Source organism: Leucoraja erinacea, chromosome 9 (assembly GCF_028641065.1).
Source record: "Leucoraja erinacea ecotype New England chromosome 9, Leri_hhj_1, whole genome shotgun sequence".
In the NCBI taxonomy this organism is placed as follows: Eukaryota; Metazoa; Chordata; class Chondrichthyes; order Rajiformes; family Rajidae; genus Leucoraja; species Leucoraja erinaceus.
This window is the reverse complement of record NC_073385.1, coordinates 35398911-35424747: the sequence shown is the minus strand read 5'-3', so window position 1 is coordinate 35424747 and position 25837 is coordinate 35398911. Positions and strand designations below refer to the sequence as shown.

The window sequence follows — 25837 nt, the reverse complement described above, 5'->3', positions numbered from 1 at the left end:
TCCAGCAGCCAAGATAATGTGAGTTACAGTCTTTGCAATGTCTCCTCTGTTTGATTAATTAGATATATTTCATTACAGATCCCTGAAGTTATGTTTGTAATTATTGTATCACAAAAATAGCAGAGCATTGTTATTTTCTCTGCAAAGCAGAGAAAATAACAATGCTAGCAGAATTTATTTGAACGGGAAATCCCCTCTGTTAAGGAAGAACTCTTGAAGCTGAATGTCGAAAAGCATGCAGAGACCAAGTAAAGTTATTCAATACCTGGCAACTAGACAAATAAGTAAATTCAATGCTGACAATTCTCCATCTTCTGGATTTTCCTAGAAGAAATGAAATGGGGAAAAAAGTCATATTTTTAAGCAGCTATAAGGGTGTGTGTGTGTGTGAGGTAAACACCATTTTGGAAGCTTATTTGTCATAGGATGTTAACAATATACAATTTAAGTATGTGTGGCCCACAAATTACTCCCTTTCATGAAAAAACTGAAAATATCAGTAAGTAGGAATGTGTTGAATACAGCAGCTAGTTAGGTACACTTGAATGCTGACTGCCAGCTTCAGCACATTGCGGCGAGGACTGGCACACTTATCCTTGTTGGAAATACAGACAACAGTCCACATGGGCTAATAAAAGCAGTTTAATAAATAAAGGTGGGAGAAACATATCCAGCTTTTCCATCTGCACTCCTCATCGTAATAGTGAAACTTTACAACTCTAGCCACATCTCTTCTACCATTTGGAAAACATCAAGCATAAACTTGTGGCCCCTAAACATAGGTGAGACCAAAAGCAGACCGGGCGCCTGCTTTGTCGAACACCTACGCTCTGTCCACTGAAGCCACCTGGATCTCCTGGTTCGTTATCGTTTTAGTGTCCCTTCCCATTCCCTCCCTGACCTGTCTGTCTTCTGCCTCCTCCACTGCAAGGATGAAGTCAAATGCAAATAAGAGGTACAGCATCTCATATTCCACTTGGGTAGTCTACAATCCAATGGCATGGACACCGAATTATCCAATTTCATTCATTTGTACCCCCTCTGTCCCTTTCTCTCTCATCCCATCTATCCCAATTCTCTCTTCTTCCCACCTTACCCTTCCCCATTACCCCTCCTGTTTCATTTCAACTCACCCCCACACACACTTCTCACTGAATCCCCTCCCCTCCCATTGCTCCTTCTTCCTTCCTTTTGATTGTTCCCGTCTGCCATCACATGGCATGCATTTCCATTATTCACCTTCCTTTCCTATCATCTTCCAGAAGCAGCAGTGTGTTGTCCTTCACTTATCACCTCCCAGCCTCTATGGCTATCTTCACCCTTCCGTTCTCCAACTACCTACTGACCAAATCACCCCCCCCCACCCCATCTGTACCCACTTAACGCATGCTAATTCTTGCCCCACCCCTCTCCCAACAACTTTACCCTGGCTGCTACCTCTCCACTTTTTCCACTTGTAGCCTTAATTGGACAGCAGTAAAGGGCCTGTCCCACTTGGGCGACATTTGGGCGACTGCGGAGCGTCAGTGACTGTCATGCGGGTGATGCCCGGTTAGGGTTGAGGCTGTAAAATATTCTTCCTTCAATGCATGGATTTTCAACATTAATACATCAAATTTAATACAATAAAATCAATTGTGCAAATGAAAAGATGCCCGAGTCGTTCCTTTTTATTTATAGATGTATTGGTCCGCTTCCAGATTCGATCACCAGGGATGGATTCAATGAGTGTAGACTGAACTCCCCTCCCCACTCCCCCCCCCCCCCCCCCCCCCCCCCCCCATCCCTCCTCACCACTCCCCCTACCCTTCTCTCTTCCCTTCCCCCCCTCTTCCTCCCTTCTCCCCGCTCCACTCTTCTCCCTCTTATCCACTACCCTCTCCCCGCACATCCCCTTCTCCCCCTCTCCCTCCCTCCCTTCTCCCATTCTCCACCGTCAAGCAGACAAATGGATGAGTGGCCACGGTCTGAATTACAAATTCAGATCCGATTTCTTATTGTGCAATGTCGGATGTCAAACTGGCAGTACATTTAGTTTTTGTTGAATGAATTTCATGAACCTCACTGAAAAGTCACATGCATTAGCCACAGTTATCTGATAATGGAGATGAAAATGCATTCTGAATCTTTGAATTTGAGAGCATCTGCGACCTCAAATCAATGGACTGTAGTACGGAGCCTCAGGCGGAAGGAGCTGATACAGCGTTTATGGCCACAGCGACCTTGACAACACTGACTGACAATGCTCCACCCGGTCATTATTAAACTTTACCCTCAATTCAGTTTCATATTCCTGAGATGTATTTTAATCTGGTCAAAATTCAGGCAGGTGATGTTACTCATGCACAGACTTTTCATGCACTATTCCATTGAGGCTTGCGCTGAAAAGTGCAGCTTGAACACCCAAGGTGTATAAGGTTCCTAAGTTCCCCTTCTTCCTCCTCCTTGAACCATTTTTCCAATTCTGCATAACCTCTATTGATTCATCCCATGACGCTGTGCTCCAAGGAAATCCCTATCAATGCAGCAATATTCATGAACACCAGGTTTATGTATATGTTTCTCAAGTACGACAAATTCACTTATGCCCCAGCACATCACTCTCTGCTGACTTGCAATTGTAAAGATTCAAAGCAGTCAATACCAGTTGAGTTCAAATAAAAGTCTGAAAAAAATTAATAAGCAACTAATTTACAATAGTATTACGATCCCTTCAAACATCAGTGTTGAGGTGGGACCCTTTCACAGATGCACAGGGTTAATGCATCTCCACTATTGTGGTCTTGCGCTCAAGCAACTGGAAGCCTGCGCCAGCGACAGAACACGCTGGCGCACAGCAATGCGAACAGCAACCAGCAGCTTCGAGGAGCGCGGCATAGAGCGCCTTACCAAAGCCAGGGAGGGGAGGAAGGCTGCCGCCCAGGACCCGCCAGTGATCACCTTCATCTACCCCCACTTCCCTCGAGTGTGCGGTTCACAAAATTGGACTCGTGAGCCATGTCAAAACTCACCAGAATTGAGACAGCGCAACCCGCCATCGTCATTACCGATGGGCCACCACCACAGGTTCCAATTTGAAAGAGCTTGTTTAAAAGCAGCAGTGCAGTCTGATTAACTTCATAAACCGACTGCTTTGTATAATTCTGGTGAGAGTTAGCGCTGTATATGCCAATGCACGTCCTGCATGGCAATCATTAACTCATGTTGTGTGTGTGTATGTGTACTGTGTGTGTATATTGTTTCCCAAATCAAAAATGTTTTGGCGCACACAGTATCCAGGCAACAGCTGCTACATGGCTGACATTTTGTACTGTGATCATATTAAAATCTAGCTCAATAAAGTTAAAAGCATTTAGAATTAAGTTTAATAACGATTACTGAACAGCCTATTGACATTTTCATGGATCTTATAAAAAAAGCACCAGATACTTACTAGTTTAGCACGAATTTCAGAACATCTTCTAGCCAGCTGTCGAATAAGAGAATGGGCCTCAGGAAGTAGTGGCTTTTCTATGCAGGCTAACAAAGCATACAGCCATCTACCCTAAGGAAAAAAATGTATAATAAAACATCAACTGTCTAATATTTTAATTATTCTTAACTACAATACAATATCCAAACCAAGAAATAAACTGGATGCATTACTGGGACAAGGTCAAGCAATAATGTACTCATTTATTTCAAGTGGACTAGAATACAAAACCAGGGATATAATGCTGAGGCTCTATAGGCATTGGTCAGGCTACATTTGGAGTATTGTGAGCAGTTTTGGGCCCCATATCTGAGGAAGGATGTGCTGGCTCTGGTGAGAGTCCAGAGGAGGTTTATAGACAATAGACAATAGGTGCAGGAGTAGGCCATTCGGCCCTTCGAGCCAGCACCGCCATTCAATGTGATCATGGCTGATCATCCACAATCAGTACTGTGTTCCTGCCTTCTCCCCATAATCCCCATGACTCTGCTATCTTTAAGAGCCCTATCAAGCTCTCTCTTGAAAGTATTCAGAGAACTGGCCTCTGAGGCAGAGAATTCCACAGACTCACAACTCTGTGTGAAAAAGTGTTTCCTCATCTCCGTTCCAAATGCCTTACCCCTTATTCTTAAACTGTGGCCCCTAGTTCTGGACTCCCCCAATATCGGGAACAAGTTTCCTGCCTCTAGCGTGTCCAAACCCTTAATGATCTTATATGTTTCAATAAGATTCCCTCTCATCCTTCTAAATTCCAGATTATCCAAGCCCAGTCGCTCCATTCTCCCAGCATATGACAGTCCCACCATCCCGGGAATTAACTTTGTGAACCTACGCTGCACTCCCTCAATAGCAAGAATGTCCTTCCTCAAATTAGGGGGCCAAAACTGCATACAATACTCCAGGTGTGGTCTCACTAGGGCCCCGTACAATTGCAGAAGGACCTCTTTGCTCCTATACTCAATTCCTCTTATTATGAAGGCCAACATGCCATTCACTTTCTCCACTGCCTGCTGTACCTGCATGCTTACTTTCATTGACTGATGAACAAGGATCCCCAGATCCCATTGTACTTCCCTTTTTCCCAACTTGACACCATTTAGATAATAATCTGCCTTCCTGTTTTTGCTACCAAAGTGGGTAACCTCACATTTATCCACATTAAACTTCATCTGCCATGCATCTGCCCACTCACCCAACCTGTCCAAGTCACCCTGCATTCTCATAGCATCCTCCACACAGTTCACACTGCCACCCAGCTTTGTGTCATCTGCAAATTTGCTAATGTTACTTTGAATCCCTTCATCTAAGTCATTGATGTATATTGTAAATAGCTGCGGTCCCAGCACCGAGCCTTGCGGTACCCCACTAATTACTACCGGCCATTCTGAAAGGGACCCGTTAATCCCTACTCTTTGTTTCCTGTCTGCCAACTAATTTTCTATCCATGTCAGCACTCTAACCCCAATACCATGTGCCCTAATTTTGCCCACTAATCTCCTATGTGGGACCTTATCAAATGCTTTCTGAAAGTCCAGGTACACTACATCCCACTGGCTCTCCCTTGTCCATTTTCCTAGTTACAACCTCAAAAAATTCCAGAAGATTAGTCAAGCATGATTTCCCCTTCGTAAATCCATGCTGACTTGGACCGATCCTGTTACTGCTGTTACTAATTGCTATTACAAGAAAGATTCCAGGAATCAGTGTTTGACAGTACTGGGCCTGTACTAGCTGGAGTTCAGAAGCATGAGGGGGGGACCCCATTGAAACTTATCGAAAAGTGAATGGCTTGGATAGAGTGGATGTGGAGAGGAAGTTTTCACTAGTGGGAGAGCCTAGGACCGGAGGTCATAGAACCAGGAATTAAACGACGTTCCTTTAGGAAGATGATGAGGGGGAATTTCTTTAATTAGAGGGTGGTGAATCTGTGGAATTCTTTGCCACAGAAGGCTGTGGAGGCCAAGTCGATGGATATTTTAAGGCAGATATAGATAGATTCTTGATTAGTACAGGTGTCAGGGATTATGGGGAGAAGGCAGGAGAATGGGGTTAGGAGGAAGTGATAGATCAACCATGATTAAATGGCAGAGTGGACTTGATGGGCTGAATGGTTTAATTCTGCTCCTATCACTTATGACCGTATGGCCACTCTAGTATCTTTCTCTAAGCTCTACCTTTTGTACTTGTGTTGGGCTTGATTGTATTCATGTATGGTATTGATTTGATTGGATAGCACAAGGACGGCTGTGCCTTAAGGGCCTGTCCCACTTGGCGATTTTTTTGGCGACTGCCGGCATCATTGACTGACGTATCAGAGTTGCCGAAAGATTTTGAACATTTCAAAATCCAGCGACGACAAAAGAAATGTTGCAACACCTGAGGAATCACCACGCGTCAATACGTCATCACGCCGCGACTTTTTTCGGTGACCTGATACATCAGTCAATGATGCCGGCAGTCGCCGAAAAAAATCACCAAGTGGGACAGGCCTTTTAGTACTCATGACAATAAAACTAAACACTAAAGTTTATCGATGTAATTCTTAGACTCTAATGTTTGATTATCATTAAGAATGCTGTGTAAAATTTTGCCGTTGAGAAAAATATCAAAGCATTGAGGAATTTAGGAAGAGAAACCAACTCGAAGCAAATCAACAACAGAAATAGACAGCTTCAGAATCTAGTTATTTAGCAGCAATAAGATGCACAAGGAGACAGGGAAAAGGCTAACAATATTTACGTTCAGATTTTACATTCTACTGTCATTTGTTTCTCCCTCATATTATTTCATTATTTTTTTTGCTCCTCTTTGATTGCAAAACTACTAAGGCACCATTTGTGGTGAAGCATACCACTTTCCAATAAAACTGCAAAACCCATTTGGGGTTGTGGTCACCTGCCCTCAATATATTAACAGTGAAATAAAATCCTGTGCATAAAAAATAAATAATTGTAAACATTATTAAATTTCACTCCATTTTATGTTGACACCATGTAATCTTTGCATAATGCTTTGCAATTGCTTTATAATTCATCCCTGTAAGATTCCTGGTAAATCTGTGTGCATGCCACTAAGATTAATCCAGAGTATCAGTGGAAGGTAAATTGGATCAAGGTATGCATTTGAAAAAGGATATTATAAACAAAATTGAGACCATTGTCCCAACTAAGATGATAAACATCTGGAGTAATGTACAACTTAATCTTTGTTGTAAAAGTCATTAGGCTAGTTACAATTGAATACTAAGCTGGGAGAATTCAATACCAGCTTGATGATTTTGTGTGTATCAAGAAAACATTTTCACTACAAAATGTTCTTAAAATTGTGAAATAAAATTGATTACGTGTTACAGATACAAGAATAAAATACAAGAATAAATTAGGCATTTGCATGATTATTTATAGCTAAGAGATATATAGCTAAGCTTTACCAGAAGCAAGGAACCTTACCAATTCTGGATATAATTTTTTATCTCCAAACCAAATGATTAGGTATTCCAATATGTTAAATACTGTAGGCTGAAAAAAACCAAGAGATTTAACAATGATTTCATATAAAACAGTTGCACAAAAAGGTAGATGAAAGAGAATGAAATATAATGCAGATAATTTTGTACTTTGCATAATACCTATTAGGACATTCAACAAAACGGAAGTATCTAAATACTGATCAAAATGTTGAAATTGGCATTAAAAATTTACACAAGACAAACTCTTGGCAATAGACATACTATTAGTTTTTAATTTTAAACTATATTTACTGAGTATATAATTAGGCTTCAGCATGAACAAATTTAATGAGCTAGCAAAACAGTGAGTTGAATATGATTGAGATTCGTCTACTCATGAAAAGCCAGTCTACTGCAATATTACTTTCAAATATCTTGACAAATATCTAAATGGCCTTGGAAACAAGTTGTAATTTGTAAAATGGAAAACGTCTTATGGATTTTTTAAATTCCTGCCATAAAAAACTCAAATTTAAACAAATTAAATGCTGGTACCTGACTCATTCTGCTGACAATACTCAACAGGGGAGGAAATCCCACCTGAAAGATAGACAGATCACCATGCACAATTAAAACTTAATCTTGATCTACATCGGAAAAGTAAAAATCTGAGTAATATTGAATAATCTTAATAATTCTGAGTGCTTATAAAGCAAAGAGCCTTGAAGGTGCAAACATCAGTTACATCTTAACAATGCAAGTTAGTTACAATGTCAAAAACTCTATATGCAATAAGGAATTCATAGAGGCACTGCAGATATTGGAATCCTGAGCAAAACACAGTGTTGGAGGAACCCAGTGGGTCCGGCACCATCTGTGGAGGAAATGGACAGATAGTGTTTTGGGACTCTTCTTCAGACTGACTTCAGATCCTCCATTCCACAATAGGAAAATATTAACTACAGAGACTGCATAGGCAGGCAACACAGGGTGTATATATATATATATAACTAGACCAAGTGCAGACCCGTTGGGTCTGTTCCCCCAACGTGCGGTTGTGTGGGGGGGGGGGTGGAGGCGGCGAGGCGGCATGCAGCGTCACACACACTAACTATCCCCCCCCCCCCCCCGCACACGCTAATTACCCACTTGATATTATATTAAATTATTAATTTGCTCCTTTTACCCCATAAACACCTTATCTACTGACGCATAGCCCCCAACTTGCAGTCACACCTAGAGAGGGGGGGAGGGGGGCGGGGGCAGAGAGTGAGGGCAGAGAGAGAAGGGGCAGACACAGAGAGAGACACGGAGACACAGAGAAAGGGGCAAGAAGGAGAGTTGGGTGGTGAGGAGTAGAAGAGGGTTGGAAGGAGAGAGAGAGAGAGGGTGAGAGGAGAGGGGGTGCTGAGATGAGGGGGGAGAGATGGGGAGCAGGGGGGGAGGGTGGAGGGAAGAGGGTAGGGTTTATTTTTGGAGGGGAGGGGGGGTTTAGGGGGAAGGGGATGGAAGGGAGGAGGGGGGAGAGAGGGGGAGGGGGGGGAGGGGGGAGGGGGGGAGGAGGAGGGGAGGAGGGAGAAGGGGGGAGGAGAGGGGGAGAGAGAGGGGGAGGGGGGGGAGGGGGGAGGGGGAGGGAGAGGGGAGGGGGGGGGAGAGAGTGTGTGCTGAGAGAGGGGGGAGGGAGAGATGGGAGGGGGAGGGGGAGGGGAGGAAAGGTAGGGGGAAGGGTCTGGTGGGAAAGGGGGTAGGGGTGTGTGGAGGGGAGGGGGTTTTTAGGGAGGAATGGTGGGGGAGGGGATGGAGGGGAGGGGGGAGGGAAAAGAGGGGAGAGAGAGAGGGGGAGGGGAAGAGGGGGGGGGGAGGAGAGAGAGGGGGGGGGAGAGAGGAGGGGGGAGAGAGGAGGGGGGGAGAGGAGGGGGGGAGAGAGGGGGGAGAGGGAGGAGGGGTGGAGAGAGAGGAGAGGGGGGGAGAGGGCGAGGGGGGAGAGGAGAGGGGGGGGGAGAGGGGGAGGGGGCGGGGGGGGGGGGGAGAGGGGGGAGAAGGAGAGGTGAGAGAGGGGGCAGAGAGGAGGGGGGGAGAGAGGAGAGGGGGGAGAGAGGAGAGGGGGAGAGAGGAGAGGGGGGGAGAGGAGAGGGGGGGGGGGGGGGAGGGGGGGGAAGAGGGTGGGAGAGGGGGGGGGTAGGGGGGAGGAGAGGAGAGGGGGGGTTTGGAGAAAGGGGGGAAGGAGAGAGGAGGAGAGTAGATGGGAGGAGAGGAGAGGGGAGGAGAGGAGGGGGGGAGAACCAAAAAACATTTTAGAACCAAAAAAGACACATCTGCAAGCATTGTAGAACCAAAAGAGACACTTTTTGCAAACATTTTAGAACCAACAGACACATTCTGCAAGCGTTTTAGAATCACTAAGGACACTTACATTTGAGTAGACATGTGTTCAGTGTTATTCACAGCTCAGAGAAACGTGACCCTCTGCCTTCCTCCATCTTGAAGAGAATGTGAGGCACACCACTTCCTGGTTTTATAGTCCCTCCCCCCTTTTCATAGACGGGAAAAATCCTCGGCACACGTACGGCGGAGGGGGGCTCTGAGCAAGGTGGCCAAAAATGACGGCCGTAGCTGGCGGCGTTCTCTCGGAAATCGCAGCACAGATGGCCAAAACCGGTCAAGAACAGACTTTTAGTAATATAGAGATGGCACGGAAACAGGCCCTTCAGCCCAATTTGTCCATGCCGCCCAAGATGCCCCATCTACACTGGTCCCATATGCCCGCATTTGGTCCATATCTCTCCAAACCTTTCCTATCCATGCAGCTGTCCAAATGTCTTTTAAGTGTTGTTATTGCACCTGTATCAACTACTTCATTTGCAGGCTTGTTCCATATATCCACCACCCACTGTGTGAAAAAGTTGCCCCTCCCATTAAATCTTTTCCTTCTCACCTTAAAGCAATGTCCTTGGCTCTTGATTCCCCTACTTTGGGTAAAACTTGATTCCACTACTCTGGGTCAGACTCAATAACAATCAGCACGGGAGCACCTCAAGGCTGTGCGCTCACCCCCCTGCTGTACTCACTCAATACTCATGACTGCGTAGCCCGTCATAGTGCGAACTCCATCATCAAGTTCGCTGACGACACCACTATTGTGGGACGTATCACTGATGGGGATGAGTCAGAGTTTGGAAGAGAGATTGAGCAACTGTCCATATGTTGCCAGCACAATAACCTGGCCCTCAACACCAGCAAAACCAAGGAACTGATTGTGGACTTTGGAAGGAGTAGGATGGAGACCCACAGCCCCGTTTATATCAACGGGTCGATGGTTGAAAGGGTCAAGAGCTTCAAATTCCTGAGCGTTCATGTGTGTATATATATTTATATAATGGTGTATGGGCACACTGATCTGTTTTGTAGTCAATGCCTACTATGTTCTGTTGTGCTGAAGCAAAGCAAGAATTTCATTGTCCTATCAGGGACACATGACAATAAACTCACTTGAACTTGAAGACACTGTGCATTCACCCTATCTATCCCCCTCATGATTTTATTCACCTCAATAAGATCATCCCTCAGCCTCCAACACTTCAGGAATACAGTCCGAGCCTACGGTAACCTTTTCTATAGCTCAGGCCCTCAAATCCTGGCAACACCCTCGTAAATTTTTGTCTGCACTTAGGTCAAAAGTTTATCCTAAATACCAAAAATACATGCAAATCTGCAAATGTTCTTAAATGGTGCACAAAAATGCCATCAAGACAGAATTACTGATTCAGTTATTGATAACAATCAAACCAGTAGTTTACTGAAGCATTTTGAATCACTGTAATGAATTCCAATGAAGGTGGGTCAAAACATGACCACTGATAATGATTAATTATAACCACATAACCATATAACAATTACAGCACGGAAACAGGCCATCTCGACCCTTCTAGTCTGTGCCAAACACATATTCTCCCCTAGTCCCATATACCTGCGCTCAGACCATAACCTTCCATTCCCTTCCCGTCCATATAACTATCCAATTTATTTTTAAATGATAAAAACGAACCTGCCTCCACCACCTTCACTGGAAGCTCATTCCACACAGCCACCACTCTCTGAGTAAAGAAGTTCCCCCTCATGTTACCCCTAAACTTCAGTCCCTTAATTCTCAAGTCATGTCCCCTTGTTTGAATCTTCCCTACTCTCAGTGGGAAAAGCTTTTCCACGTCAACTCTGTCTATCCCTCTCATCATTTTAAAAACCTCTATCAAGTCCCCCCCTTAACCTTCTGCGCTCCAAAGAATAAAGCCCTAACTTGTTCAACCTTTCTCTGTAACAATTATTTGAATCAAATCAAGTTAACTGAAACTGCAATAAGATTTCCTAGAATTAGTTATGAATTCAGAATATAACCATATAACAATTACAGCACGGAAACAGGCCATCTCGGCCCTACAAGTCCGTGCCGAACAACTTTTTTCCCCATAGTCCCACCTGCCTGCACTCATACCATAACCCCCCATTCCCTTCTCATCCATATGCCTATCCAATTTATTTTTAAATGATACCAACGAACCTGCCTCCACCTCTCCACTGGAAGCTCATTCTACACCGCTACCACTCTCTGAGTAAAGAAGTTCCCCCTCATGTTACCCCTAAACTTCTGTCCCTTAATTCTAAAGTCATGTCCTCTTGTTTGAATCTTCCCTATTCTCAAAGGGAAAAGCTGATCCACATCAACTCTGTCTATCCCTCTCATCATTTTAAAGACCTCTATCAAGTCCCCACTTAACCTTCTGCGCTCCAGAGAATAAAGACCTAACTTATTCAACCTTTCTCTGTAACTTAGTTGTTGAAACCCAGGCAACATTCTAGTAAATCTCCTCTGTACTCTCTCTATTTTGTTGACATCCTTCCTATAATTGGGCGACCAAAATTGTACACCATACTCCAGATTTGGTCTCACCAATGCCTTGTACAATTTTAACATTACATCCCAGCTTCTATACTCTGCTGCTTTAAAATTCAAATTGTTTCCCTGTACTTTGTTTTCTTGTTCCTCTCTGCAAGTTTTATGTCAGCGACCAAACCAAAAAAGAACATAAATAAAAATACTGGATTATAATGAAATTGAAAGAAGTGCAAATAAATTGTTCAGCCTCTACATTTTTAACAATTCTATTTACAAGAGGCTGAGTTTATTTAAGATAAACAATGGCTTGCATGACAACAGATCACTGGTGAATAGAAGTAACTAATGTGTAAATTACAAATGTGTGATAGCTACAAATACACAATTTAAAAACAAACTACCTGCACATAGTCAATCCCTGGGTTATCAATTTCATTAGTAACTGGTGACGAATTTAAGTACAGCTTTTCTCCAAGACAGAATTTTTTCCACCCCTCTTCGTCTTCAAGAGATGGCTATGAAGTATAAATAAATTTCAAACAATTCAGGAAAAATATTTCATCGTTCAGAAGCAAAGTGTTTTTTGTAAAACATGGTTTAAAAATGACTTCAAGACTAAATAAAACAATACATTGAACATATCAAACATTTGAAGCCTTTCATTTGTCACTAGATGGCAGCAAAATACTGCTGTATAACATTTTAAGCAAGCATTGGACATCACATGCATTGCTTCTGAAAAAAGTTTTTTGCATGGTAAACACTGCTGAGCATTACATGGAATAACATTTCAACCTAATTCTATATCCAGAAGATCTGCCCAATTATTGCTTACTCCAAAAGAACTAGACATAGATTTTTGAGAACTGTATTCCCATTTGTGTTGTAACCCAAGTTACATAAAATGAGCTAAATTATCTAGGTACAGCTTTAAATTTGACTTGAAACAGCTTTAACTAGTAATTCAGGGATTTAAGGCAGGGAAATACTTCGATTGCAAAGGGGAATGAACAAGGTGAGTTGTAGCCTGGAAATTAATCCGTTATTTCTTGCTGATATCTGCACTAAAGGAACAAAAAACCATATGCATCTGTGCAATTAATGGCTGGGACTTGGACACGATTCAGCTTGTTACAAAATGTTTAAGAGCCTCAGATGAAGAAATTGTGAAATTAACAGGGACATTTTCAATTCCTCCACACTTCTGCCTTACTTTCTAAAAAAGCTCTATACTCAGGTAAACCAGGAATGATATCCGACAATCCTAAATACTTCATCCAAATTACTGATCTTCATAAACAAGCTTAGGTGAGGTATGCACTTAGCTATCAATAATGCAGGGTGTTGCAGATGGGCCTGGTGCAAGATCTGTAAATCCATTTATTTCAATTGAGGTCCTTCAAATGTACGAAAGGTTAAAGGAGGCAAGAAACAAACTGCTGGAAGAACTCAATAGGTCAAGCAGCATTCGTGGAAGCTGTCTTTTGGCTGACGTTTCGGGTTGAGGCCCTGCATCAGTACTCCAAAGAGATGGTCGACGTTACAGTTTGAGATCTTGTTTCAGGACCCAGCATCTGCAGTGTGTGAGACTGCAGGTAATTTTCAAACAAACTGTACTTGCAGTATTTTCTTAGTCTTTAATTATTTTAATGAATCCTACAGATGTGCATGTTTGTAGATTTCCTCCCTCGGAACATGGACCCGTTGCAGTTCGCATACAGTCCGAACAGATCCACGGACGATGCGGTCTCCCAGGTCTTGCACACCGCTCTCTCCCATCTGGACAGCCAGAAGGGGGGGCTACGTGAGGATGCTGTTCATAGACTACAGTTCAGCCTTCAACACGATAGTCCCCACCAGACTGGCCTGGAAGCTATGGAATTGGGACTCAACACCTCCCTGTGTGCCTGAGTCCTGGACTTTCTCACCGCCAGGCCCCAGGTAGTCAAGATGGGAGGGAATACATCGAAGTCCCTCACCCTGAGCACAGGATCGCCCCAGGGTTGCGTCCTCAGTCCCCTATTGTACTCCCTGTACACACATGACTGTGTGGCTAGGTTCAGCTCCAACTCAATAATTAAGTTTGCTGATGACACTGTGGTGGTGGGCCTGATCTCAGACAACGACGAGAAGGCCTACCGGGAGGAGGTGGCTGATCTAGCCCTCTGGTGCCAGGATAACAGCCTCCTCGAACATCAAAAAAACGAAGGAGCTGATCATGGACTTTAGGAGGGCACATCATTCAAGGACGTACACTCCATTGAGGATAAATGGGGATCCTGTGGATAGGGTGAACTGTTTTAAATATCTGGGAGTCCACATCTCCGAGGATATGACATGGGCATCACACGCCTCAGCACTCGTGAGTAAGGCAAGACAGCGCCTTTACCACCTCAGGTAATTGAGGAAATTCAGAGTGTCTCCGAGGATCCTCCAGTGCTTCTACGCAGCGGCGGTGGAAAGCATCTTGTCCGGGAACATTACCATCTGGTTTGGGAATTGCTCTGCCAAGGACAAGAAGGCTGGCCGAACGCACTATGGGAACTTCACTTGCCCCCCTGCAGGAATTATATATCAGGAGGTGCAACTCCAGAGCCAACAATATCATGAGAGACCCCTTCCACCCCTGCAACGGACTGTTCCAGCTGCTACGGTCAGGCAAACACCTCTGTTGCCATGCGGTGAGAACAGAGAGGTTGAGAAGGAGTTTCTTCCCAGAGGCCATTCGGACTGTAAACGCCTATCTCACCAGAGACTAACTCTACTGAACGTTTTTCCTTCCATTATTTATTATGTAAAGGTATATGTATGTTATGATTGTGTTTATAGTTTGTTTGGTTGTTTGTCTTTCTGCACAAAAGTCCACGAGCATTGCCACTTTCATTTCACTGCACATCTCGTATGTGTATGTGACAAATAAACTTGACTTGACTTCATTAATTGGCCTCTGTAAATTGCCCCGTGTATGGGGAGCAGATGGCAAAGTGGGATAACATGGCATTAGTGTGAATGGTCGGCATGGACTCGATGGGCTGAAGGGCCTGTTTCCATGCTATATTTCTAAGCTAGAAAAAGGTTTTAGAGACCAATCGTGAGGGATGTTAATTTAAAAATACTCAGTAAGGTAAGAATTTTGTGGAGAGCAAAAATTATTAATATTTCAGATTGATGACCTTTCCTCAGTTCCAGTTCATCCTCTATTATCAAGCAAACACATTACAGATGGCGCCTGACCTGTTGAGCATTTCCAGGATATTCCATTTTAATGTTAAATTCTTTAATTGGTTATTTTGTTTTTAATAGTGCTGAATGTGTCTGAACATCAGAGACAATTATCATTGAAAAATTTGACCATATTGACAGATAGTGCTGGAGGTAAGGCATTATCACCAGAGGATCTCCCGAAAATTTATGGATGGGTGAACTTTACTTTGTTTGTGGTTTCATTATACACACCTGGGCCCCTATTCTACCCTGATCATTATGCAATACCCTAGTATCAGTTGGAGCCTCACCAATCAAGTCCAGCAGATATTTGTCCAGGCATTGTACAATAGTTGGACTATTCTGCATCTCAGCAGAGCTAATGTCAAAAATGGAATCTTGGACAATACAGCACATCCCTTCCATGACACGCTGGTCAACCTGAGGAGTACAGCATCAGACTGGTTCCACCAAGATTCAGTACAGAACGCCACAGGAGATACTTCTTCCCTGTGGCTATCAAATTGTATAACTCCTTCCCGTTCTCTATTTTCCCCTCCTCTATCCTCCCCTCCCCCCCCCCCATCCCCTCTTACCCATTCCCAATCCTTTCCACTCATCACTTTAATTTCATGTTTCAAGTATCTTGTGTTTTATGACTGTTGGCAGATCAATTTCCCTCCCTAGATAAATATTCTATCGTATCATAAAAATCTCGCCAATCTGACCTGGATTTTTGCTTTATTTCAAAAAGCAGTTTCTTCTACTGAATATTATTATTCCAAGTCCATAATAGTCCCTGATTTTACGAGTAACAATTCAGTTTGAAGACATCAACACGAACGTGGCTAATACTTCTCTTTAGCTCATCCTTAACACCACGTACCAGCATTACATTGCTGTCCAAAGGCTGTGACTTCCAATGATCTCTATGTTTGTCTGTACTCTGGGCAAAGCAAAGAAAATGTAATATTATTGGTCTAAAACAAAAGCATTATTGTGATGCAAGAGAAATTATAAATAAAAAATGTAAAATCTGCTCAAATACCAGCAGACTGTAATTAAAAAAAACATATTTGCTAGTTAGCATTTAGCACTGAGATTTGGGCTACATTTTGCAGTTTCTGCTCATTCATATTATTGTCGTATTCCAAAATTAGCATAAACTCATCCCAATGGCTATAATGACTTGTATTCACTGGAATTTAGAAGGATGAGATGGGATCTTATAGAAACATATACAATTCTTAAGGGATTGGACAGGGTAGATGCAGGAAAAAATGTTCCCAATGTTGGGGGAGTCCAGAACCTGGGGTCATAGTTTAAGAATAAGGGGTAGGCCATTTAGGACTGAGATGAGGAAAAACGTTTTCACCCAGAGAGTTGTGAATCTGTGGATTCTCTGCCACAGAAGGCAGTGGTGGTCAATTCACTGGATGTATTCAAGAGATAATTAGATAGCACTCTTAGGGCTAAGGGAATCAAGGGATTTGGGGAGAAAGCAGGAATGGGATACTGTTTTTGGATAATCAGCCATGATCATATTGAATGGCTCGAAGGGCGGAATGACCTACTCCTGCACCTATTTTCTATAATCATCCTAATATGCATAAATTGTCAAAAGCAGATAATGTTTTTTTCCCTCCAGAATCTTCTTGAGTATATTTTTAAATCTATGAAAGTTGTAAGTGCTATACTTAGCGAGGTGACTATTTATCATGTCCTTTATAAGTAAAACGTTATATTCAATGCCATAGAATTACAATAGCAATCCTAGTATTTGTTAATGTTGTTACCAAAAGTAATTCAGTATTTAAAAAGGAAATTCAATAAATTCAAATTCGATATGAAAAAAAAAAATCATTATATTTAAAGACATTGTAAATATGGATACATTCTAAATATTCATAATGCCTAAAATATATTATATGATGGCTAGAAACAAATGATGTCATTCCCCCATAATGTAATTCAACACAAAGTTCTCGAATAGATGGTCAAAACAAATATTTTTACCTGTCGGAGGACTGAAAAATGAGCTACTTGTTGTTGCTGCCATTTGAGACTGGGAGAAAATCCTGGAGGGGCTGGTTGACATCCCGACAGCTAAAATATATAAACTGAATTATGATAAATATCCAAAACATGCAGCAACATGACAGTTTGAATATCTATCGACATGAAACTCTGATGATGATAAAATAAATCAATTTCTACAATAACAAAAAGAGGTAGCAAGTTGACTTATCTCATACTGTACTGGAACTACTTCTTGAGATTTTATTAAAAAACACAAAGAGCAGATCAATCCTGACTAACACCTTTTAAATGAAAATGATCAGATAATGCAGAAAATATTAGACTCTCAATAGTGCACTTTGATCCTCTGCAGAATATTTTGCAACCATTTGAGTTAAAAAAATGTTATTCTGCACCGTAGGAAGGCACAGAAAAGAAAATGTAATTTAAATACAATAGAAGGGCGATCAAAGGATTAGAAAAGATTGCAAGATTAGAATGTAGTCATGATTAAATCATGATTTTGACTGCTTTGTTAAATACATTTTTTGATAAATTTACAGTTAGGACCCAATTATTTCACAGGGATTTGTTGCAGCTACATGAACTTGCTACAAATCATGTGCTAACTTATTTTTCAAATATCAATTACAGAATCTTTATTGAATGTTCTTTAAAGCTAACAAGGTGCAGAAACAGCCATAACTCCCCTCGCGTACACACCTATCATTGGCCTGGCTTTTTACTGCCCCCACTTCTCTTCCAGCTTTCGCCGCTCCCCTCCCTCCAATCAGTCTGAAGAAGAGTCCTGACCCGAAATGCAGGGCTGCCAACATTGGGTGAGAGTTGGGAGTGAGAAATTGCGAGAGACCAAGCCCAATGGAGCATATCGACCGAGGGGGGAGGGTGTGGGAGGGATATCTGTCACTCCTTTAAAATATGCTCCTTCTTTGAACAAGCTCTTAAACATCGCATCTGAATCAGTTTCCATCTGATTACACTCCTTGAGGATGTCCCCCTTCCCATTGGTACAGAGCTTTTGCATTTTTCAGCTTGAAATTGTGCAATCTTGTGCATACTGTAGCGAGTCTTTTAACTTACACTTGAATGCAATATTTATGCTTTAAATTGGATTAGCTATGAATAAGGTTAGGCTAAATTACATTCCTAATTACATTCCATAGTAGAGCCAGGCTCTGATCAACAGGTGCAGCACATGAATGATCTTCGTGTATTCATGTATGAAAATCAGATTATAATCAAGTACTTTGCCGATGTTGATCAACCTGGGTCTCACTGCACACCTCGTACTACTCCTGACCCTGACTCCAGTTGCATACCTTCTCTCATTCCTGACCCTGAGTCCAACCTTACACCTGGCCCCCTATTCTACCCTGATCATAGCTGCTTACCTGCTTAGGTTCCCAGTGCTGAACACTCCCATTGTCCCAGCTTTGATTGCACACCTAGTACTATTCCAGACCTTGACTGGATGCACACTTGGCCTTGCTCCTAACCCTCTGCACTGACAATATATCTGGCCCACACATAAAGCCCCATATCTGACTCCCTGGACTTAACCTATTACGTTGAAGTCCACAGGTGCTTATCTAATGCAGTAATCTTTTATGGGGCACTTCACGGACCAAATTTTGTATCACAAAATTTGCAACATCCATTGGCTTCCTTGTTATCTAACATGCTAGTTACTTTGTCAAACAAGTCATCAATTGGTTGAACACAATTTCTCATCCATAAAATTATACTCACTCAGCTGTATAAGTATTCTGATACCATTTCCCACATTTTCCTAACAAACTATCCTGAAGTCATTTTCATCCCCAATATTTTCAGTATTTTGCTGTCTTCCTCTCAGCTGGGACTTTTCCGAAATGTAAAGTCCAATAACAATATATATTTAAGCAATAATATTCTATTTAATGTGATCTTGAGAGTACATAATATTTTCTGTGGTATTCATAACACAACAATGATGAAAAGATCTTTGTTTTGATTGCACCTACCAACATGCGTACATTAGAAACATAGAAATTAGGTGCAGGAGTAGGCCATTCGGCCCTTCGAGCCTGCACCGCCATTCAATATGATCATGGCTGATCATCCAACTCAGTATCCCGTACCTGTCTTCTCTCCATACCCTCTGATCCCCTTAACCACAATGGCCACATCTAACTCCCTCTTAAATATAGCCAATGAACAGGCCTCGACTACCCTCTGTGGCAGAGAGTTCCAGAGATTCACCACTCTCTGTGTGAAAAAAGTTCTTCTCATCTCAGTTTTAAAGGATTTCCCCCTTATCCTTAAGCTGTGACCCCTTGTCCTGGACTTCCCCAACATCGGGAGAAATCTTCCTGCATCTAGCCTGTCCAACCCCTTAAGAATTTTGTAAGTTTCTATAAGATCCCCTCTCAATCTCCTAAATTCTAGAGAGTATAAACCAAGTCTATCCAGTCTTTCTTCATAAGACAGTCCTGACATCCCATTATTATACATTATTATATTACAGTTAATATGTACCGAGGGCAAATTTTTGTTCCAAAGCTCCCCATTCCCAATTATGTTTACATTGAAATGATTGAAATCCAAGTGAGGTTTAAATGGCATCAGAAAAATAAATCCTCCGGAATGGATGATATTACGTGGTTGGTTGGAGTCAGTATCAGCACAATGACTATATTCAACTTTGAATCTTCAGATGTCCTGGTTCAAGCTAAAACTAAATACAAATAATAACAAACTCTTAAAAATCGCATCTGAATCAGTTTCCATCTGATTACACTCCTTGAGGATGTTCATCTACGTGTTCAATTAATAAAACAACGAGATTGGGGACATTTCTATTCAACCTGTTAAAGGAATTGGGGGGGGGGTTAGAAATAGTCAGTGTAGTAAGCAAACATAATAGTTGAGTGGCAAATGACAATAGTGCTACCATCCCAATATTTAACTGAAGGAAATAATGGGTTACCGGGGCTGTATTTTGTGACAGACAGCCTGACACCTTGCATGTCATTTTAATATTACACTTATCCCATCCCCCTGGATATTCCGGATTAATAAATTAAGGTTTGTCAACTAATTACAAATCAGGCTAATTACAAATCAATAACATTAGCCAACTCCAAAACACGAAGCGCTGAGCATTGGGATCCAGACATCACGGACAACTGACCTCAGTTCCCCGCTCACATCTGGTGGGGAAACTCCCACGGTAGGGACATTTTGATGTATTAAAATCATGTTTTAGTGCACAATGGAAGTATGATTTCAATGTTTTTTGTTTTTAATATTTTTAAGGTGTAATTTTTTAAGGTAACTTTTTCCACACAAAGGGTGGTGGGTGTATGGAAAAAGCTGGCAGAGGAGGTAGGGACTATCCCAACATTTAAGAAACAGTTAGACGGATACATGGATAGGACAGGTTTGGAGTGATATGGACCAAAAGTAGGTAGTGTAGCTGGGACATGTTGGCAGGTGTGGGCAAGTTGGGCTGAAGGGCCTGTTTTCACACTATATCACTCTATGACTACATTATACCTCCACCATGCATGAATGCTTCAAAATCAAGTGGTCGAATTTTATGGCCATATACTCAAGCATTGAAACATAGAAAATAGGTGCAGAAATAGGCCTTTCGGCCCTTCGAGCGAGCACTGCCATTCTATATGATCATGGCTGTTCATCTAAAATCAGTACCTATCCTATTTTTCCCCCATATCCCTTGATTTCGCTAGCCCCAAGAGCTAAATGTAAGTCTCTTGAAAACATCCAGTGATTTGGCCTCCACTGCCTTCTGTGGCAGAGAATTCCACAGATTCACAACTCTCTGAGTGAAAAATGTTTGTCCTCATCTCAGTCCTAAATGGCCTACCCCTTATTCTTAAACTGTGACCCCTGGTTCTGAACTCCCCCAACATCGGGAACATTTTTCGTGCAGTTACAGGAAGTGAAAATCTAGCAGGCAAGCAGGATGCTTTCTTCAACTACCCCCATTTGAAGGCCACTATCTTCCACCGCTTCTACCCAGTGCTTGGTACCTATTTCCAGCAGCCACTGGTTGTCCTCCAGGATGCACCGAGCCGCAGCCTGGTCCGTGCCAGTCACCAGGACAAATTTGGCGTAGACTCTCACGGCAGCGGCGCAATGCTCCCGACGCCTCCGACGGCCCGGGACTCTTGCACTGAGGCTGCTCCATGGCCGGAGCTGCAGCGAGCAACTCGCCAACCCCGGCTCATCATCCGCATCTGCCCCCGCCGCTGCTTCTGCTTCCATCCCTCCCTCCGCCCCAGCTCTCCAACACCCACGACCAGATTGCTCAGAGCACAGCAGCGCCTCATCCAAAGCTGGAGACATTGGAACATGTCGAACCATAAAAGTGGGGACCCCCCCAGCCCCCCCCGGTTTTGCGGCCCATGTGAACATTCTCCTGCCACTGGCCGGCCTCATTCATGTCAACCTCTTCCCGCAAATCCTTAAATTCCGACTGCCACGGTGAGCAGGACATGGCCTTACTTGCTGCGCTGGGTGACACTCATTCACTGCCCGGTCCATGTCTTTCAATGTAAATTTGCATGGGGACATGCTTTGGAGGTATGTGATGGTTCGGTCAAGTGAGAATAAGAATGCTGCTGTCTTGTCAACAGACACGCACACAAGCAGTTGATATTAGTTTTGGAATTCTCGTTGATCACTGAATTTCTCACGACAGAGAATTGGGCTCAATGCGTGAGAGTTGGCAGCTCCGCGAAATGTCACCTATCCATGTTTTCTAGAGCTGCTGCCTGACCCACTGAGTTACTCCAACATTTTGTGTCTACAACATTCTTTGTAAACCAGCATCTGCAGCTATTTGTGCCTAGGGTGGATAGTTATATTTCCTAGCTAGAATGGGTACTTAGAGTCATAGAGTGATACAGTGTGGAAACAGGCCCTTTGGCCCAACTTACCCACACTGGCCAAAATGTCCCAGCTACACTAGTCCCTCCTGCCTGCGATTGGTCCATAACCCTCCAAACTTGTCCTTTCCATGTACCTGTCTAACTGTTTCTTAAACAAACTAATCTGGCAGCTTGTTCCATACACCCACCACCCTTTGTGTGAAACAGTGACCCCTCAGATTCCTATTGAATCTTTTCCCCTTCAGCTTGAACCTATGTCCTCTGGTCCTCGATTCCCCTACTCTGGGCAAGAGATTCAGTGCATCTACCTGATCGACTCCTCCCATGATTTTGGATGATCAGCCATGATCACCCCTCATCCTCCTGTGCACCAAGGAATAGAGACCCAGCCTATTCAACCTCTCCCTGTAACTCAGACCCTCTAGTCCTGGCAACATCCTCGTAAATCTTCTCTGAACCCTTTCAAGCTTGACAATATCTTTTCTATAACCTGGTGCCCAGAACTGAATACAATACTCTCAGAAAAAAGCCTATTTGACCACCTTATCTACCTGCAACCCGACCTTCAAGGAACCATGCACCTGCACTCCTAGATCCCTCTGCTCTACAACACTCCCCAGAGGCCCAGTATTCATTGTGTAGGTCCTGCCCTTGTTATAAACATCCCAAAATGCAACTTGTCCTTGCTCTTGATCATAAGTACTTTCTAAGTATATCCAATGTCATTAGATGATTTCCCCATTTTACCCGCTGGCCATCGACAAAACAGGTGGAGTTTCATTCCCCATCGATAAGAATCAGCATTGACTAGGTCCGATTGAGGAGAAGAGATTGAGGGTCTTTATCACATTAAACTTATTAGAAGTGTGACTTTTCTTTGAGCTGACGTTGATAAAGAAATGGGTTTCATCTTCAACTTATGACTGGATAAGTGAAAACTGGGTGTTTCTAAAGGAAAGTATTTGTGGTCAGAAGACTCTTGGACAAATGCTGTCCCTGAGTCCCTTGATCAAGTCCAGGCCTATTTAAAAAAAATATATGAATTGTGCCTAAGGAATTGCGCAAGAATTAAATGTGATTAATTACCAACCCCATACATTATTACCATGGCTAGCCACATAAATAAACAAAATGATGCTAATTTGACATGGCACCCAAATCAAATTTCAAGGGAAAACCCCCACTCAGATAAACAAGAATTATGTTGACGTTTCCAGTTAATTAATGTATTCATTTAGCAATTTTTCACCTTAGCCACATTCTACAGTACCGTTAAAACAATTGTTATAGTTTGAAGTTGAACCAATATTAAGTAGAGAATTTGGCAACAGCAAGATTAGTGTGCAGCAAATGTACAACTAATAATGTGTATCTTAATGGTTATAGGTTATGGGGAATGTTTCTCAAAAGATGAACCAGCCCATCCAAAAAATCAGCATGCAAATTTCTATGCTGCCCAAGTGTGACTAAAAAAATGATTTCCTCATCCAAATTAAACCGATTTTGCTTTGCTTTGTCTTTAAAGTAGATTTCAATTGCAAAGTTGTCATTTATCTGGCAACTTAATCTTAATACTAATTTCAGTACCATTGACTGACAATACAGAGGTAAAAGTACTCAGGAAAATACTGTAGTTTTCATGTAATAAAATATATTGTACCTACTGAAATATTTACTGTCTGGTTACTTTTTAACTTTCTTGGGTCAATCACTGCCACCACTACTTCAGGACATCTTGATGCTTCGATCCTGATTGCAAAACAAAAACTTCTGAATTACAATCCATACCTGCAAACTGCAAATAAAACAAAACTATCTTGTTACATTTTTTTATCCACCAATATTTACTTCCAATCTTTCAGCTGTATATCTGTCATTTATGTTCTAGTAATGCACTAACACTTTACAGCATGAAACCTTGCGAGAAATTGAAACAGATTATTTCTTCTTTTTCCATTATTTTACTAGACTACTGCTGAACATGTATTGCCAAATGATGAGGCGTGATCTATCTGAGGAGAAGCAGGAAACTTCTTTACAGTACTCATTCAGAAATCATTCTTATTATGATAACAACTGTAAGATGATAAAGACCATTAGTTAAATTTATTTACAAATATTATACACATTTTTGGGAAATGAAAAGTGTTTAAAATAGAGCAAGGATTTGCCATTAGTTAAAACAGATCAACACTCTATTTAGAACATGATAGACTGATTTGTTTTTCCTTTCAATGATATTGAAACTAAGATCTCCATGGTCATGGAATGCCCATTAGAGAAAAACATATTTTTCCAGGGATCCACCATTGCCATATTTGGTTGATGAATGCTGCAAGGCAAAAAAATTAACAGTAGCCTGGACATAGGGCGCAAGTTGAATCAGGAGTTGAATTGGCATGTAGCAAAAGTAATGCTGTGGTTGTTATGGGAGATTTCAACATGCAGGTAGACTGGGAAAATCAGGTTGGTACTGGACCCCAAGAAAGGGACTTTGTAGAGTGCCTTCGTGATAGATTCTTTGAACAGCTTGTATTGGAGCCTACCAGGGAGAAGGCAATTCTGGATTTAGTTATGTAATGAACCGGATTTGATAAAAGACCTCGAGGTTAATGAGCCATTAGGAGGGAGTGACCATAACATGGTCAGGTTTAATCTACAATTGAAGAGGGAGAAGAGTAGATCGGAGGTGTCAGTGTTACAGTTGAATAAAGGGGACTATGGGGCCATGAGGGAGGAGCTGGCCAAAGTTGACTGAAAAGAAACACTAGCAGGGATGACAGTGGAACAAAACTGGCAGGTGTTTCTTGGAATAATACGGAAGGTGCAGGATCAGTTCATTCCTAGGAGGAAGAAAGATTGCAAGAGGCGAAAGGGGCGACCATGGCTGACAAGGGATGTCAGAGACAGTATAAAAATTAAAGCGAAGAAGTACAACGTAGCAAAGATGAGCGGGAAGCAAGAGGATTGAGTAATGTTTAAAGAACAACAGAAGAGAACCAAAAAGATAATACGGGGAGAAAAGGTGAGGTACGAAGGTAAGCTAGCCAAGAATATAAAGCAGGATAGTAAAAGCTTCCTTAGGTATGTGAAGAGGAAAAAATTAGTTAAGACCAAAGTTGGACCCTTGAAGACTGAAAATGGTGAATTTATTATGGGGAACAAGGAAATGGCAGATGAGTTGAACAGGTACTTTGGATCTGTCTTCACTAAGGAGGACACAAACAATCTTCCTGATATAGTAGTGGCCAGAGGATCTGCGGTGACAGAGGAACTGAAGGAAATCCACATTAGGCAGGAAATGATGTTGGATAGACTGATGGGACTGAAGGCTGATAAATCCCCAGGGCCTGATGGTCTGCATCCCAGGGCACTTACGGAAGTGGCTCTAGAAATCATGGATGCATTGGTAATAATTTTCCAATGTTCTATAGACTCAGGATCAGTGCCTGTTGATTGGAGGGTAGCTAATGTTATCCCACTTTTTAAGAAAGGCGGGAGAGAGAAAACAGGGAATTATAGACCAGTTAGCCTGACATCGGTGGTGGGGAAGATGCTGGAGTCAATTATAAAAGATGAGATAGTCGCACATTTGGATAGCAGTAACAGGATAGGTCCGAGTCAGCATGGATTTACGAAGGGGAAATCATGCTTGACTAATCTTCTGGAATTTTTTGAAGATGTAACTAGGAAAATGGACAAGGGAGAGCCAGTGGATGTAGTGGTACCTGGACTTTCAGAAAGCATTTGAAAAGGTCCCACATAGGAGATTAGTGGGCAAAATTAGGGCACATGGTATTGGGGGTAGAGTGCTGACATGGATAGAGAAGTGATTGGCAGACAGGAAACAAAGAGTAGGGATTAACGGGTCCCTTTAAGAATGG

General features: G+C 42.5%; 1 protein-coding gene across 2 annotated transcripts in view; it reads right to left on the bottom strand.

Moving 5' to 3' along the window:
- Window positions 1-25837, bottom strand: part of gemin2 (gem (nuclear organelle) associated protein 2) — a 34493-nt gene that overhangs the window by 2153 nt on the left and 6503 nt on the right. Inside the window, exons 3-10 of one of the 2 annotated variants that reach the window (XM_055640510.1) lie at window positions 23618-23702; window positions 17032-17121; window positions 15902-15961; window positions 12213-12326; window positions 7476-7520; window positions 6922-6990; window positions 3434-3544; window positions 266-324 (exon numbers count right to left, since the gene is read on the bottom strand). In XM_055640510.1, the coding sequence (XP_055496485.1) occupies window positions 266-324; window positions 3434-3544; window positions 6922-6990; window positions 7476-7520; window positions 12213-12326; window positions 15902-15961; window positions 17032-17121; window positions 23618-23702 (633 nt within the window). The remainder of the gene's footprint in view (window positions 1-265; window positions 325-3433; window positions 3545-6921; window positions 6991-7475; window positions 7521-12212; window positions 12327-15901; window positions 15962-17031; window positions 17122-23617; window positions 23703-25837) is intronic. The other variant, XM_055640511.1, reaches the window with a different exon arrangement.